Here is an 18,607-nt window from a genome sequence, read left to right on the forward strand (position 1 = left end):
TTTTATATGTTTTTAGGGAATTTCTGCTGTATTGGGATAGAGACAGTAGAAATTGACAGGAAGGATGGGCGATAAAGAGGAGGGATGACATACAGGATAGATCGCTGGCCTGAATTGAACCAGGGACCCTTACGTGGCATGCGCCTTAAGTGAGCTTAGTGAACCCAGGCACCCCAAAAATGCAAAATTACAAAAGAAAATGCAAAAAAGTGAGTGAATACGACAAGAAGTGGATCACATGCTTGAATTATCTATTTGCAGGGTTGCACGCATCAATGCCAAGAAATTTCAAGAGACAAACTTCGGCCAACGAGAGCGCAAGCTATCTGCCCAGGATGGAGCCAGCGGGGAATAAGGAGAATGGACGTGTCCCCAGCAGGGAACCACCATCCTCCTGCTCCAGCCTGAAGGTACAGTGGCAGGGTGCGGGCCGTTGGGGCGGCTGTGGCGCAGGAGGTAGAGCCGGCGTCTAATGATCGCAAGGTTGGCAGATCGGCGGTTCGAGCTTAACCCCGAATTGCTCCCAATGATCGGGCCTGTGCCTTGCATGGTAGCTTGCCGCCAATGGTGTGTGACTGAATGGGTGAATGAGAGGCCGTTGTAAAGTGCTTTGGAATAAGGTGCTATATAAGTCAGTCCATTTACCATTTAGGGTGCAGTAGTTTAGTTTAGTTCATGCTGAGGCCAGGGGCCATTGGCAGTCATCGTGCTAGAAGAAGGAATTTTCTTTATTTTTAATATTGACACTGGGGAAACAGTACATAGATGTCTCAGGAGAAACAGTATAGGGGGGGGGGAGTAGGTGTCTCTGGAGACACAATGCAGGGCGGTAGAAGATGTCTCAGGAGAAACAGTATAGGGGGGGGGGGAGTAGGTGTCTCTGGAGGGACGGTGCAGGGGGGTAGAAGATGTCTCAGGAGAAACAGTAGAGGGAAGGGAGTAGGTGTCTCAGGAGAAACAGTACGTAGGTGTCTCTGGAGAAACAGTGCAGGGGGGTAGAAGATGTCTCAGGAGAAACAGTACAGGGGGGGAGTAGGTGTCTCTGGAGAAACAGTGCAGGGGGGTAGAAGATGTCTCAGGAGAAACAGTACAGGGGGGGGAGTAGGTGTCTCTGGAGAAACAGTACAGGGGGGGGCAGGTGTCTCTGAAGAAACAGTATGGGGGGGGGGAGTAGGTGTCTCTGGAGAAACAGTGCAGGGGGGTAGAAGATGTCTCAGGAGAAACAGTGCAGGGGGGTAGTAGATGTCTCAGGAGAAACAGTACAGGGGGGTAGTAGGTGTCTCAGGAGAAACAGTACAGGGGGGTAGTAGGTGTCTCTGGAGAAACAGTGCAGGGGGGGTGGGTAGGTGTCTCTGGAGACACAGTGCAGGGGGGTAGAATGTGAATGAGGGATAGTTAAGCAGAGTAGTCTCAGCAGAAGGCTCTATGGTAGCACCATGGTGTAGCCGGAGGACAGCTGTTTTCTGTTCTTCTCCCCTTGATCTTCAATACACTCAATGTGTGTGTATGTGTGTGTATGTGTGTGTGTGTGCTGTGTGTGTGTATGTGCATGTGTGCGTGTGTGCGTGTGCGTGTGTGTGTGTGTGCGTGTGTGTGTGTGTGTGTGTGTGTGTGGGTGTGCGTGTGTCCATGGTGTGTGCGTGTCTGTGCGTGTGTCTGTGTGGACACACTACAGTACATGTGTTCTTCTTTTCTCTGAAGCACTGAAGCACACTGTTCAACATCACTAGCACAAAACAGCCTTTCGTTACAGTTTGTGTAGGAATGTGTCTGTTGATGTGCCTGAACCAGGCAAACAGAGAGGGTTTTGAGCGTTCGGTTGTGGCTAACGGGCTAATGTGGAGGGTCTTCCTACCCAGACTTGATGTCTCTGTTATGGGTGGAAGAGAGACGATGCAATGTTGCATTTTATATTGGCTATTTTACTATGTAAACTCTCAGTGCACCTTTCCACGTTTCTGAATGTGTATCAATGTGTAGAGGACATTTTGCAATTGACACTCTGGTGAAGATGATTAGACAAGTTAATTATTTTTAACTTCACCTCACAGCTGTTTTATCTCAGCAGCCATAGGTAAGCAGGACCCAGGGTCCTACCTTGAGGTAGTCCTAATCAAAGAAATGGTGCAAGGACATTCAATCAGCCATGCACTCTCAGGTGATGGATTTCTGCTTTGTCATCTCCAGACACTCCTGGAAAATATGCCAGTCAATCCCTGCTAATGTGGTGTTGTAGTAAACAAAACAAAACCAGTAATAGCCACTCGAATGTAAATCACATGGGGCTCTCCAGACCTCTCTCTCATCTAAATACCCCCCCAGAAAAGACTGGGCTGTGTTATAAAATTGACTGCTCCCCTGACATAAAAGTTGGCTGGCCACGGAGGAGATCAGAGAGAGGGCTTGTTGTTTGTTCTGGATTAAAGTGACATGAGACAATAGTGTCTAAAGCCGCTAACAATACTGTTTGTTACACTAGAAAACACATCAAAAAAGACTGTTTCTCAGAATTATTCGCCCTGGGCCCTGGGTGTGGCTGGCATGTGTGTTTGTTTGGACGCCGGTAATCCTGTGATAAATCTCACAAAATGCTCACCATGTTGAACTGCTGGAACTTGCTGAGGTGTTATGTGTTATTGCTGTTATGTTAAGAGCCATGTATGTGTGAGCCGCTTTACCCACCACATCGCCATGTTAATAATATGACCATGCAGAAATTAACAGTCAACACTACTAACCTATTGCAGGGGTAGAAAGAAAGACGACATTGTAAGCACTAGCATTGACACAACATGGCCAGCAGAAGCCGATTAGCTGCATCTGTGTCCGCGTGCGTGTGTCCGTCTGTGCGTTTGTCCATGTGTCTGTGTGTCTGTCTATCTGTGTGTGTGTATCCATGTGTCTGTGTGTCCGTCTGTCCGTGTGCGTGTATCCATGTGTCCGTGTGTCCGTCTGTCCGTGTGCGTGTGTCCATTGTCCGTGTGAGTGTGTCCGTGTGAGTGTGTCCATGTGTCTGTGTGAGTGAGCGTGTGTCCGTGTGTGTGTGTCCATGTGTCCGTGTGCGTGTGTCCATGTGTCCGTGTGCGTGTGTCCATGTGTCCGTGTGAGTGTGTCCATGTGTCCGTGTGAGTGAGCGTGTGTCCGTGTGCTTGTGTCCATGTGATTGTGTCCGTGTGCGTGTGTCCATGTGTCTGTGTGCGTGTGTCCATGTGTCCGTGTGCATGTGTCCATGTGCGTGTGTCCGTGTGCGTGTGTCCATGTCCGTGTGTCCGTATGCGTGTGTCCGTGTCCGTGTGTCCGTGTGCGTGTGTCCGTATGCGTGTGTCCGTATGCGTGTACCCATGTGTCCACTTGCATGTGTCCATGTCTGCGTGTGTCCGTGTGTGCATGCAATTCTGTGACTGTGCTAGTTATGGTTTCAATGGCATCAGAGGGATTACAAACACTGGACGGTTCACATCCCGGGCTGGGCTTGTTGTTTACCTCAATCACACGTCACTGAGGCCTAGGTTTGCTATTAGCCTTGCTTCAAGTTATTCTGTTACTGAGTGTTGCCTGCTATGTTAATGCTGGATGTAGCTATTTGTTTACATCTTGGCCCACTAACCCTTGCTAACCCTGCCCCTTACTGTATATACAGTATACTGTATATGTGGAAATGAGAGATGCTGTGTCATTACTGAAAAGGGCTTGTGTAAGCGCGTGATGCTAAACCTTAAGGCACGTGAGATTACTTGTGCTCTCTGTAACAGCCCGGATAACGTTAACAGAGGAAATCCGCAGCTGACGGATAACAGGCGACGTTAGTCTCCAGAGCATTTGTTTGAACACGTGTTGGTCTTGGCTGACGGTCGGGCTGTGACTTCCTTGTGTAATGTGATCTTTAGATCCAGCTTGCTACAGGTAGAGTCCCCCACGGGCTACCCCTGGAGAAGACCGATCTATGGTACAGGTCCAGGAAGGGGTGGGGAGGATAATCTTAGGGGCACCGTCCACCCAGAGCCACAGCACTCTCTCCTGTTATATGTGACACTGCAGAGACACATGCAGTGACCTACATACGTCAGGCCACGTGAAAGTTAAGTGCATCGGTTCCATTTTTGGGGGGAGCCTTTTGAAAAGGAGCAGCAAGCAACACCTTCATTAGTCTAATTAGTTTAATGGGGAAAAAACACAAAATTCCCACATATTTCACATACATTCACCTGGCTCGTTACTGACTCCAGCTACCATCACATACCTACAGTACATGACTGAGGTATCAAAGCGGAACACTGTCTGACCAACTTCCCCCTGGCTCAGCTGATGTGGTAACATCGCTGCTGTTGTCACCTGCTTCCAATTTACATTAGAAAGTAATGTTTATGTCTGTAATTGAGCTCATGTTTTCCAGGAATTTTTGGCCAGCTGCCAACATACTGGAACATACTGGAAGAGGCTGTTCGTAGCCAGGGGCAATATCAGGGCATCTCTTAATGTCTCAAATTAGCCTGAATGATTGCATAACGGATTACCCTAGACACATGGAACAATGAGACTAATGGTGGGTGGAATCATGCAGAGGGCATTACTGCTGTGGGATTCATATAAACCTCTTGTTTTAGCCACCCTGTTAATATTTACAGATGTCCTCCTCTGCTCCAGGGAAGACCTGGGTGAGTTTTCCAACAGGCCATAGTGCCCTGGGTAACTGTCGAGCCACATTCATGACAGCAGTGCCAACCTGCACAAATCTGTCTCCTTGTGCCATTTCTGGTGTAATTGGAGACCAGGCCAGTGATGGGGCGGCTGTAGCTCAGGAGGTAGAGCCGGCGTCTAATGATCGCAAGGTTAGCAGATCGGCGTTTCGATCCCGGGCTGGCCAATGTCAAAGTGTCCTTGGGCAAGACACGTAACCCCAAATTGCTCCCAATGAGCGGGCCAGCACCTTGCATGGTACCTTGCTTCCATTGGTGTGTGAATGTGTGTGTGAATGGGTGAATGAGAGGCCATTGTAAAGCGCTTTGGAATAAGGTGCTATATCAATCAGTCCACTTACCATTTAATGTGACTGGAGACCAGGCCAGTAATGCCTGATGAAATGCTTCTAGTAATGTGACGGCAGCTGGTGAAACAAGTCGCCAACCAATAACTAGGTAGTAGTGTAATGGCGCTTTTCCATTTGCAGCCCAGCCCAGGTCGGTTCAGGTCGGTTCGGGTCGCTTTAGCCCGCTTTTGATCAGTTCTGGTCTTCCATTATACACAACCGACCCGGACTAGTAGGAGGAGTAGACGATAGTAGGCGGAGTTACGCGTCATAACAGCGCGCCATGGTGGTGACGTATATTTTCACGAGACACAACACAACACAGCCACAACAATAGCAGCATGGAGGAAGTTGCAGCTATCCTATGCCTGTCCCTCGGCATGTGGTATATTATTAACCATGTTTTTTTGGAGAGAAAGAGAAAGAGAGAGAGGGAGAGAGAGGAAACGATTTGGCAATTGATTGAGTCGAAGAAGAAGAGAAAAGAGAGAAGACAGGAGAGAGAAGACAGAAGACAGAAGAGCGAAGACAGAAGGAAGGATGCTCGAAAGAGGAATGCTGAAAAGAGAAAGAAACTTATGTGGGCTATCGTAAGGAGCGACGATGTTGGCTTTGATCGTCGGCGTAAACAACAAACACAGGTGGGTTTTGTTATCCTTCACGGCTATTTCTAGTATATGACTGGTTTGGGTTTATTCCGAATTTACAAAACACATTATCTCTGATCTATTCCAGATGCTTCATTTTTTGTGAAATCTTCGCAGCGCCCCGTCAGCGTGGGCCATCAACAGAGCTAACGAGTGGTGGGATTTCGTGGTCCCTGATTTCACCGATGCTCTGTGGGTACAGAACTTCAGAATGTCGGAGGAAACATTCATGTATCTGTGCCATAAACTTCGACCAGCCATGGAGAGACGAGACACAGCCTTCCGTTTGTGTGTCCCCCTCAACAAAAGAGTAGCGATGGCACTGTGGAAATTGGCGACCAACTCCGAGTACAGAAGTGTATCACATCTGTTTGGTGTCAGTATCACAACTGTGTGGCGGTGTGTGAGAGACTTCTGCGCTGCTGTACAAGCGATACTATACCAGAACTCATTCGTCTTCCAACCCAGGAAAAGTTTGAGGAAATGGCTGACTACTTTATTTGTACAGTATAGTATAGTGGATAGTGTACATAGCCTTTATTTATGTAAACCAGCTCCTTATCCTTCTTGTTTTATTTTAGTTTTTTTTCTTTTCTTTCCAAGCACCAGGGGAGGCCCCCCTCCCAAATGTCGTTGTTTGGTACCTGTACTATATCAATAACAATAAAGACCATTCATACCTGAGCGATTGGGGGTCACAGGACAGGGGGTGCTGGGCCTGGGGGTACTCGGCCTAGGAGTGCTGGGCCCGGGGGTACTCGGAATACGAGAGGTGGAGGTACCCGGAGTATTCGGGATGCACTCGTCGTCCGTCTCCATCTGTGTGTCCTCTGAAAAGCACATTATATCAACACTGATTAATAAAACATCCCGTTAAGCAGGACAAATAGAGTTAAGACGAGCTGCTAGCCAAACAAAGACTTGACAAACAATGGCTGCTGTTGTTAGCTCGCTAGCAGCTAGAACGTTGACAAACAATGGCTGCTGTTGTTAGCTCGCTAGCAGCTAGAACGTTGACAAACAATGGCTGCTGTTGTTAGCTAGCTAGCAGCTACAACAAATACAGTTAGGATAGTAGCTAGTTAGTAGTAGATTGGTATCATACGTCTATTGTATCATATCATACCTTGCTCCTCCTGGATAGTATCGGCCATGGTGGGCTCCAGCAACGACACTGGCGAGGCCCTCGACCCCGGCGTTTCTGTGCTCCCGTTATTCGGTCGGAGTCCGATCACCGCATCTATAGCGTCGTACCAACGCGAGGTTCGGGGTTCAACTCCACTGCGGTTGTTGTGGTCCTTGATTTTCTTGTAATCCGCTTTGAGTTTCTTCAGTTTCTCTCTGCACTGCTTGGGTGTCCTGTGAACTCCAATGTCCAACAAACGGCGAGAGACAGCCTGGAAGATCTTCTGATTACGAACGGTAGAGTCCAGATCTCGCTGGATTTGGTCTTCAGACCAAATACAGACGAGGGCCTGGACCTCGTTTGCTGCCCAACTCGAACACGATTCCATAATTAAAAAGAATAGTAGAAACAGTAAAAGAACAGTAAAGAACTAGTCTCTGATGTACGCTCTTGTACGCTGTACGCTGCTGTGTGAGATTTTAAAATGGCGGTTAGAGGTTAGAGGTGATTTCCATTGACCAATCAATGGTGTGCAGCGTCACACGTCACACGCAGCCTGGCAAAAAGCTTCCGGGTGTACACAGCCACAACAACAGCGACATGGAGGAAATTGTAGCTATCGTATACCTTTTCCTCGGCATGTGGTATATTACTAACCGTGATTTTTTTGGAGAGAAGGAGAAAGAGAGAGAGGAAGCTATGTACACCAGTGGAGGCTCCTCCATAGAGGTGGAGGAGGCCTGGCCTCCCCAATAATTTGAGAGAAGAGAGAGAGATTTAAAAAAGCAATAATTATATTTTTTATCACACACAACATACAATTCAGAACAATACTTCATCCATTTCTAAAAATTTATCCTGCAGAACAGCACTCATACACGCGTGTGGCGGAAAAAGGTACTACACGGAGGCCAGGCCTCCTGTCGGAAAGTGGTTTCTCATAGAAGTCAATGTAATGCAATTTTTTTCATGGCAATATGTGATTGGCCAAATCACTGAAAATGGGTGGGAACAGGAGGCCTGGCCTCCGTGTAGTACCTTTTTCCGCCACACGCGTATGAGTGCTGTTCTGCAGGATAAATATTAGAAATGGATGAAGTATTGTTCTGAATTGTATGTTGTGTGTCTGATTGACATAGTGTTTGAGTGCTTTTGACATGTCATTGATTGTATGTAGTATGTTGTGGTGAATGTTGTGAGCCTGAGCAGAAGGGACAATAGCTGCTGCAGGCGGACCAGAGATTCATGCCAATTGTTTTGTTTATTTGATGACCCATTGTGCAGGCAATAAAAGCTGCTTCATCCACCATCCTGAGAGTGTCCCAATCCGTTCAGTACCGCCAAACACAAATTAATATTTTTTAACAAAGACAGATAAGAAGAACAGGGAACATTCCATCGCGAGTGAAGCGAGCAAGCGGATTTTTTTTGGGCCTCCTCAATTCTGGAAGTCACCAGCCTCCACTGATGTACACATAATAAAGTCATGTTTTTTTAACCCTTAAAACCACTGCCTTCACTTGTCTGCTTTATGAACTGTAGTATCATTGTATCTCAGCATCGGCATTCAACGACATCATTATACAGACAGGCTGATAGATACGAGTGCAGCGCTGTCTTGCTGGTAGTCAAATATATTTATTTATACAGCATATGGATGTTACGTGCCTGTTAGCCTACATGCCGCTTTCAGTTCTAGTAGATTTGTAGTTCAGATCTCGCAACCAGGGATTGGGAAGCGATGTATTTCTACGAAAAGGCTGACTGACGCGGGGCTCCAATCTCCGCGTTTATAGAGTGCTCCGGTGTCTTGCTGGTAGTCAAATATATGTATTTATATATACAGCATATGGATGTTACGTGCCTGTTACCTGCCGATTTCAGTGAATGGTGTAGATCCTACACTCCTATCAACGTCGACAGCGCGGAGCGAATTCCCTGTTAAAACGTTTCTCTGCCCCCGCTGTCAACTGGACTTTGAAACAGCAGCAAGCGGTGCTGCGAGCAGCAGCAGCGGGTGAACTCCCGGTTCATCGAGTTTACGGTTAAAAGCATAACTTCTCGGGGTGTCAGCGCGGTGGTTAAGGGCTCAAAATTACCGTAGACCGATGGTGAAGTTAGCAAAGGAGTATTGTGTTTGTACCACCTCCACAGCCGGTGTTATTCACGGGCAAAGACGGTGCATAATAGCGATTTTTGTGTTGTGCTTGTTGTAAAGACCATTCATTCATTCATTCATTCATTCATTCAAATAAAAGTTCTATGATTCATTGAAATTACATTAAACTAAGATAATACGATGGTCAGCATAATTTTTCGAATCTTTATTAATAAGCTATTACAGAAACTGTAGTGACATTTTCCAAGAGCGAATGTGGTATTTCAAGATGGCGGTTAGTGAAGAAATCGAACATGGGATGACGATTTCCATTGACCAATCAACGGTGTGCAGCGTCACACGTCACACGCAGCCTGGCAAAAAGATCTGGATCTAAAAATGTAGACCCTGGTCTCGAAGGGGAGCTAAAGAAGCGACCCGAACCGAGCTGACGCGACCTGGGCCGACAAATGGAAAAGGGCCAAAGAAGCAGGCCGAAGCGGGCTGGCCCGGGTTGGCCCTGTAATGGAAAAGCGCCATTAATAGTTAACTAGGTAGTAGTGTTATAGTTAACTATAGTGAGGATTACTCACCGAATCCATTGCATTGCAGTGTTTTGGCTTGACTAGCAAGTGTGTCATCGATGTGTGTCATTACATTCAACAATGTTGAAATGTATTTACATTTTTCAGAATAAAAGTCTGAATGGTCCATCGGTTAGTGACTTGTTCCCAGTTTCACCAGCTGCTGTCACAAATAGTTTGCCAACAGTTGGCTGTGTCGCCATCTTCTCCTGGTTAACAGTTCTGGTTCAACCACCCAGGGCAATGATGCCTCCTACTGCCCTAGCAGAAGACATTTTACATTTACATGTTTTGGCATTTAGCAGACACCTTATTCCAAAGCAACTTACAATCAATACCTTTGACTAATTAAGTGAATCATCTATACATCAGTCATCATAAGAAAAACGAACCTATGCTAGGACCAGGGTCCACTGGCAGTCACAATGCTAGAAGGAGGAAGAAAGAAGAAGTTTATTTATTTTTTTACAGTAAAGAAACTACAGGGGGGTAGTGGGGATGATATGATGATATTCATCACTACATTCTACACGATGGCTATACCATACCATATCTGTCTTTCACAGGGGCAATGAAGATTTATGAATTTAATTGAATTAATTTTCATAATTTAATCATTCATAATTCATAATTCATGCTTCAGGCCCCAGCATTGAGTCACACCATCAGAATCAGAATCAGTATGTTACGGTACATGTGGGAATACGGTACATGTGGGAAAACTAGGGTTAGGGTTAGGTGCTAGGGTGCTATGGTTAGGGTTAGAGTTAGGGTTAGGGGTAGGGTTAGGGTTAGACATGCCAGCATGTACCAAGTCACCCTAGCACCTAACCCTAACCCTATTTTTCCCACATGTACCGTATTCCCACATGTACCGTAACATACCAACATGTATATGTAAAACTAATATAGATTACATTGTCAGTGATTACATTGTGTGCGTGTGCGTTTGCGCGTGTGTGTGTGTGTGTGTGCGTGTGCGTGTGCGTGTGCGTGTGTGTGTGTGTGCGTGTGTGTGTGTGTGTGTGTGCGCGCGCGTGCGCGTGCGTGTGTAAGCGTGCGTGAGCATGTGTGTGTGTGTGTGTGTGTGTGTGTGGGTGTGTGTGTGTGTGTGACGGGGGGAGTGGATCAGCAGCCATTCATGCTAGGATGAGGTGCTAGCTAGCGTCTCCAGACTGACGTAGGCTACTCTAATCCCCCCTTTGTCCTGCCCTGACTCAATACATGGAGCTGCACAGCCTCCTCTTGTCTCCTTCTCTCCATCCGTCCTTCTCTGATCCTACTCTCGTTCTCCCTCTCTCTCTCTCTCTCTCTTTCTCTCTCTCTCTCTCTCTCTCTCTCTCTCTCTCTCTCTCTCTCTCTCTCTCTCTCTCTCTCTCTCTCTCTCTCTCTCTCTCTCTTCTCCTCCCCACTGCTCCTGTGATGGGTCTGTATATATATATATATATATATATATATATATATATAAAGAGAGAGAATAATACATTTCCCCAAGTCTGTTGCTAGCTATAGTAATGTAGTCTAGTCTAATTAGGCGTCTAATGATCGCAAGGCCGGCAGATCGGCGGTTCAAAATCCCGGCTGGCCACATGTTGAGGTGTCGAGGAACCCAATTTGCTCCCAATGAGCAGGCCGGCACCTTGCATGGTAGCTTGCCGCCATTGGTGTGTGAATGTGTGGGTGAGTGAGAGGTACTATAGCTAGAAACAGACTTGTCTGTTTTCCCCTCTTGACTTGCACTTAGGCAAATGATATTGTGTTGTTCGAATATTGAGCGAATATCTGTATATCTGTTATGAATAGATTAGCATTAATTGATGAACTAAAATGCATTACTGATTTATCAGATATTTGGGTGGAGCTGAAATCAGATATGTAATTCTCTCTGTCTATTCTCGCTCTGTGTCTCTTCTCTCTCTCTCTCTCTCTCTATCCTTCTCTCTCTTTTCTCTCCCAGAGGTTCCTCGGGGCCCTGTCCTTTGCCTATTTCGCCAAGGCATTGTCGGGCAGCTATATGAAGAGCACAATAACGCAGCTGGAGAGACGCTTCGACATCCCCAGTTACCTAATAGGTGTCATTGACGGAAGCTTTGAGATAGGTAAGCACAGATGCCTGCGTCACGCACCCCCCAACCTCTTCCGTGACTCTCTTTTGTTGTGGATGGGAGATGTGGATGGGTCAGAGAGGTATTCAAGGTAGTAGGGGGGAGATAAGGCTTCTCGGGAAGTAATCTGTTTCTGTGTTCTCATCACCAGCGTGTTACTGGCTGGGTACGGAGGTCTTATCTGGCCTCATGGCAGGAGAGGAGAGTGGGTAAGGATAGCCGTGTGTCAAGGACACAGGCCCTGTATGGTGGAGGACTGGGTTATGAAACCACATCCACATGGAATAATCCTTTGATCCCAGGTGTATTCATTCTCCTCTCTATACACTCTCAGAATAGAAGCTCTCGTAAGGTTCTGGTTAGGACAAGAGTCCCAGTCTTTTCCCTTCTCACAGAGGGTTCTAAATGGAACCCAAAAGGTGTTCTACGTGGTACTCAAAATGATTCCTCAAAGGGTTCCCCTCCTACAGGGACAAGCCCCTTTTGGAGGAAACACTGTGTTTTAAAACGGAAGGTCACAAGTTCGTATCACGCCTGCAACACCACCACTAGTGTGCCCTTGAGTAAGGCACTTAGCCCTAAATTACTCCAGGGAGAATGTCCCTGTAACCTCTAAAATTATTATAAATTATTAAAACTTGGTGCTATGGGAGAGTTTTATGGTAAAGCCATCTGTCAATATTTATGTTTTGGCCTCTCTAAGGTGTGAACACCAGGAGGTGTATCATAAGGCCTCTCCACCCCACCCCATCTCTTCCTGTCTTGGCCTTTCCAGATTAGATTAGATTAGATTAGATTAGATTAGATTCAACTTCAATTCAAGTACTAGACAACGAAATGCAGTTTAGCGTCTACCAGAAGTGAAAATAGTGATATAAGAACATGATATAAAAAAACATGACAGTGATAGTGATAGGTACAGTATGGCATGTACGGTAGTTTAGAGGTATACGTATACAGTTATGAGCTATTACAGTTATGGTAGCTTATGTACAGTATGTAATGTAATGCAGCGTAATGCAGCGTTAGTATTGTAAGGTAGTATTGTAAGGTAGTATTGTAAGGTAGTATTGTAAGGTAGTATTGTAAGGTAGCATTGTAAGGTAGTATTGTTAGGTAGTATTGTAAGGTAGTATTGTAAGGTAGATGTAGTACAGATGAGCCCTGACCTGGTCTTGAGCTCAGCTTCATCAATGTACATACAGGGCCTGTACACACTATAACACATACACTATATAGGGTTGCTGAGGTTATAGTACATAATGGGAGGGGAGGTGTAGGACCTAAGTATACACAGTGTGTCAGCGGTGAGGTAGGACCCTTGGGCCACAGGGGGTTGTTGTGTTAGTGGAGGGTCATGCTCTCCTGTCCACTCAGGAGTCAGAGGGGAGGCACTCCTGGGGGGTCTCTCTCTCTCTCTCTCTCTCTCTCTCTCTCTCTCTCTCTCTCTCTCTCTCGTGCTGCAAACTGCAGCTGGTCTCACGTGGCCCTGCCGTGCAAAGCCGGGCCGTTTCCATAGGAGCGTTTCCATGGTAACGCGCCGAGGGAGAGCGGCAGCCAGGGCTGTTACACCACGGAGAGAGAGAGAGATCATGTGTCAGGCAGCTGGGTTAGAGAGCAGTTAAAGAGTTCTCTTCCTGGGAGATACCAAGCAAAGTCTCTCCCTTCTCTCCCTGTGTCTCTCTCTCTCTCTCTCTCTCTCTCTCTCTCTCTCTCTCTCTCTCTCTTCCTTCTCTTTCATCTGCTTCTTGACCTGTTGCTCTCAATGGTCTCTAATCTATAGTCTGGCTTCCTCAATTCAAGCCATATTCTTATTATGTACCTCTCACCCCATGCCCCCTCCCCCCCTTCCACATACACACTATATCCTGCGTAGCCGAGACAGAATTACCTGGCGTTTCTGAGTATCACACGCCCTCAGGAGAGTTCTGCCCCCCCCCCCCCCCTATTCTAGAGCCCCCCCCCCAGGCCTGACGAGAGCAGGTGAGGTCTTCGAGAAACGGACGTCATCCTGCCTGACCTTCAGAAAAAGAAAAAAAATCGAGTCAATAATTAGATGGCTGCCTTCGTGCCGTCCACCTCAGTGGTCTTTATGGCTGGCCATTGGAGTCTGCCCGCCTCTCCTTCCTTCCATCTCTCTCTGGGCCACAGCCCAGTCATAGCCCACTTACTGAGACATAAAGAGAGGCGGACAGACAGACTTCAATGGCGAGCAGTAACAACCTCACTGACGTGGACGAAGGCACAAAGGCAGCCATCTAATTATTGACTCGATCGTTGTTGTTTTTTCTGAAGGTCAGGTGGGATGACGTCCGTTTCTCAAGGACCTCATCCGCTCTCACCTCATTTGCTCTCACTTGGGGGTGGGGGGGGGGGGGTGTGTGGCTTCTAGACTAGGCCTACTGTAGGGACGGGATGAAGACAGAACTCTCCTGAGGGCCGGTAATACTCGGAAACGCCCGGGAGTTCTGTCTCAGTTCAGAGTTTCTTAGAATGAGTAACACTGAACTGTTAATCTCCCCTTGACTCTATTATTTAACTGTGGTTGGCTGTGGCTCAGGAGGTAGAGCCGGCGTCTAATGGTCGCAAGGTCGAGGTGTCCGTGGGCAAGACACTGAACCCCAAATTGCTCCCAATGAGCGGGCCGGCGCCTTGCATGGTAGCTTGCCGCCATTGGTGTGTGAATGTGAGGCCATTGTAAAGCACTCTGGAATAAGGCGCTATATACCGTAAGTGCAGTCCATTTTCAACAGTAGTAAGACCCCTCTAGTAAGAAAGGAAAAGGTTCATAGTTTGTTATAGCACAGAGTACAACGAAATGCATTTATGCTCTAGAGGGGCTATCTAGGCAATGGGTCACAGCCATTGAAGGCGACCTCGGAGCAATTAGGGGTTCAGAGCCTTGCTCAGGGGCACTTCGACACATGGCCCACCCGGGACTCGAACCGCTGCAAGCTGCCGACTTTGCGATCATTAGACGACGGCTCTACCGGCTGACCCACAGCCGCCCCATGAGAAATCGTGACATTGAATCTCACAATACTTCCTTTACTGAAATAAAAAGGTAACATTGTTTTTGAATGTAGTGGAACTAGACTGTGTCAGAGCGTTGAGGGTGAATTCTATTTCTCTGTCGGTTCCATAAAGTCTATTTTCTGTGTCCTGGTCGCAGGTAACCTGTTGGTGATTGCGTTCGTCAGCTACTTTGGGGCAAAGCTCCATCGGCCAAAGGTCATTGCGATGGGCTGTGTGCTGATGTCCGTGGGCACCTTCGTCATTGCACTGCCTCATTTTCTCATCGGACGGTGAGCGGGAGGGGACAATGTTTCATATTACCTGACAAAAAGAAAAATGTAGATTATTTTTTTTAGAACTAAAACAAAAACGTCCTCTTACTTGTAGACTTGTGATCGTTATGCTCTTGTCAAGGCCATTTAAATGGGCCTTTGATGCAAAAGATAAAAGGGTTAAGAGAGAAGTCTTTGCTCAATGAAGAAATTCTGAATGCACCCTTGGCTCCCATGACGTGTGTCTCTGTGTGTGTGTGGGTGTGTGTGTGTGGGTGTGTCTGTGTGTGTGAGTACATCCTTATTTCTAACTAGTCACAGAAAGCCTGGAGTCACATGGTTCCAGTAATTCCCTGTTAAAGACTATTGCCAAAATGTCAATCTAATTCCATGTTTGGACTGACATTGTAAGAATACACTGTAATACTGTGGTATGATGTGGTGTACTGTAGTCTGTGCTGAAGCTCATCGAGAATGCTCATTAGACGGCGGCTTGCTCATTACATTTAGATCATGAAGAATGTTTATTTCATCCTGTGAGATGAAGCCTACAATGGGGTCATTTATCATGCTGTTTCTATACAATATCAATTTTACATTTCTATACTATTATCAGATGCACGGCATTGGTTATGGCTTTAAAACAAAAACAAGGATAAAGGTTTCGGAAAGGTTCCGTCCAAAAAAGCATTGAAGAAGCCGTTATGTTTAATGAATTTATGTTACATACAGCACATATCGTCACCTTTGAGGAAAATTATGTTTTTGCCTAAATATATATTCTATATTCGGTTCAGTTTATTCTGTTTTTCCTCAAAACTTGAAAATATGACTTACGCCATTATTTTAAGAAGGTGACGATATTTATTTGTTTATAGTGTTTAGTGTTACGTTTAACATGCTTGAATGTACAGCATGCTTACATGTTTGACCACTGTACACCACACACATTCAGAAGTTGATTCATTTTTGCTCTGCTTCTTGTCTGTCCTCTCTAAATGTACATGGTGCTTTCTCCCAGCCCCTAGCTAAACAGTCGCATTGGTGTTTTGTACGCAGCTATAAGTTCGAAACGTCAATCCGATCGTCAGTGAATTCAACCAATAACCTCTCTCCATGTCCAGCGAGCTCACCAGCTGCTCTGTCCGCAGGTGACGGGCTCTCTGAAACGCCAAGCACAGGTACAGGTGTGTCACGAGCACACACACACACACACACACACACACACACACACACACCCACGCACGTGCGCAACCGGTTTGTCAAGAGGCTGTATTCACATTTATGATAATTTAGGTATGTGGATGAATTTCATTTCTCATCAATGGCTGTCTGGTACACTATGTATTGTATCCTATTCTAACTCTCCTTCTGTCTGTCCTATCTCCCCCTGTTCCACTAGGTTGCGAGGGAGAGTCCAACCTGACTATGTGGATCTATGTGTTTTTGGGAAACGTCTTGCGTGGAATCGGAGAGACCCCGGTCCAGCCCCTGGGGATCTCCTATTTGGACGATTTCGCTCAGGAGGAAAACGCTGCACTTTACATCGGTGAGTCACCAGTTGGAAAAAGGGTCTATCGTGGCGGGGGGGACATCAGTGTTTTTTACTCAAACCTGGTCTTAGCGGCTACGGCTCAATACTATGTGAACACACCTGTACTGTAACCAGCCTGTCATTGGTTCAATTAGGTGTGTTATGGCTGGGATGGAACACAACCCTGCACACTCTGTGAACCTGCTGAACCAGGGTTGAAGAGCAGCGGTCTAGATAATCAGTCACTACGTATGGAGGTGTATGACGTATGGAGGTGTATGATCATTTGGAGAAAGACAGTTATTGGTTTATCATGTGATGGGACTTGTAGAAATTGACCGTCTGATCAACAGCTGATACATACACTGGCTCTCTGTCATGACATGTACAATACGCAGTGGACAGCCGATAGCGTCAGTGTGACCTCCGTGTGACCTCTGTGTGACCTGAACAAACTGAACAATCAGTGTCATTCTCTGTTGTCTGTCTGAAGGAGTCAGGCTGGTAGTCAAAAATAATCACTGTGCGTGTTTGTGTGTGCATGCTTGCTTGCTTGCGTGCATCTGTCTGTCCGTCCGTCCGTCCGTGCGCCTGTCTGTCTGTCTGTGTGTGTGTCTGTCTGTCTGTCTGTCTGTCTGTCTGTCTGTCTGTCTCTCTGTCTGTCTGTCTGTCACACTCCAGGCTGTGTACAGACAATAGCAGTCGTTGGTCCTGTGTTCGGATACCTACTCGGATCCCTGTGTGCCAAGATTTATGTGGACATCGGATTTGTCAGCATGGGTGAGTTAAAGGGACATACTGGGAACTGTGTGTGTGTGTGTGTGTGTGTGTGTGTATGTGTGTGTGTGTATGTCTGTGTATCTGTGTGTGTGTGTGTGTGTGTGTGTGTGTTTGTGTGTGTCTGGTCCCTGTCTCTAACCTTAAGTACACAGACTGTATAAAGCCTGTCAGTCTAGACAGAGACAAGGGTGTTCACCTCTTTTCTTTTCCTTTTTTTAAACTTTGTTTATTGGATTGTTTTAGAGAGCATACAATTGTGAACATAGCATTACACTTACACAAAATAAAAAAGTACTCACTATAGAAAAGACTTAAAAAAGGGAAATGACAAATGACATAATACTAAATAACAAAACAACTTACAAAGAGTGGCAAAACTAAAATAACACAACCATAAACAGATAAAACCACAAACAAATAAAAGAGGACGTTGACCTCTGATCGTAGCCTTAGAGTTCAGACAGTTTCCTGTAGATCACTGACCGTCTGTGTAATCTAGTTTCCAGACACTTCCGGCCAATTCAAAAGGTCTGCGTCAAACGTGGCTTTCGTCCAAACGCCTAACGAATAGCCATTGGCTTTACCTCACACCATTCACCCCCCCCCCCCCAGTCCTTGCACACCACACATTTCTGATTCTGAGCCACGTCCCATAGTCGTATGATTCGCTAAAACCAAATAATGACACAAATACTTTATTGAGTAAGTTCAGTCCCACGAAGGCCATGTTGGAGTAGTTGTTGTTCCAGGTTTATGTGCATGGGGCCAAGGGGCCAAGGGGCTGATGTCGTTTGACCGTCTGGGTTATTTAAAGGGACAATTGGGACTCGAAACAACAACAAAGTGGTCACCTTGCCATTTTTTGACAGCTGATGGCTGGGACTGGAGAAATGTGACAGCAGCTGGTGGGTGAAACTGGGAACAAGTTGCTAACCAATCAAAAATGTTCAGACTTTTATTCAGAAAAATGTAAATACATTTCAGTGTTGTTGAAAATCAATGACACACTCGCTAGTCAAGCCAAAACATTGCAATGCAATGCATTCGGTGAGTAATCCCCACTACTCTACGCTAACTAGGTAGTACTTGGGATTACCCACCGAATCCATTGCATTGCAGTTGCACCAGCTGCTTTCACAATGCAAGAGCTTCGGATGCAAGGACTGACCATCCATGAGATCAGAATGTGTTAAAAATGACATTGTTGTAACAGTGGAGTAAAACAAGTTTACATTTTGGATTCTGGTGGGATAAGACAGTTGAACTGAGCTCTTGAAGCATTTATATTCAAGTTATATTCTTCAAGAATCAATGCCTTTCTATAATGAATTAATCTGAACACATGGGATGGACCAATCAGAGATCGCCCATTTAACATTAGTATTGGGACGGGTAAGCTGATCTTAGATGTCTGCTGTGT

General features: G+C 46.3%; 1 protein-coding gene across 1 annotated transcript in view; it reads left to right on the top strand.

Annotated features, from left to right (window-relative positions):
- Positions 1 to 335: 335 nt before the first annotated feature.
- Positions 336 to 18,607, top strand: part of slco1c1 (solute carrier organic anion transporter family, member 1C1) — a gene marked incomplete at both ends in the record, with an annotated part of 35,081 nt that continues 16,809 nt past the window's right edge. Inside the window, 6 exons of the mRNA XM_080538289.1 lie at positions 336 to 410; positions 11,439 to 11,580; positions 14,759 to 14,891; positions 15,933 to 16,054; positions 16,276 to 16,422; positions 17,089 to 17,187. Of these exons, the coding sequence (XP_080394415.1) occupies positions 336 to 410; positions 11,439 to 11,580; positions 14,759 to 14,891; positions 15,933 to 16,054; positions 16,276 to 16,422; positions 17,089 to 17,187 (718 nt within the window). The remainder of the gene's footprint in view (positions 411 to 11,438; positions 11,581 to 14,758; positions 14,892 to 15,932; positions 16,055 to 16,275; positions 16,423 to 17,088; positions 17,188 to 18,607) is intronic.

Source organism: Nansenia antarctica (genome assembly GCF_963989245.1).
Source record: "Nansenia antarctica genome assembly, chromosome: 8".
Taxonomy (NCBI): Eukaryota; Metazoa; Chordata; class Actinopteri; order Argentiniformes; family Microstomatidae; genus Nansenia; species Nansenia antarctica.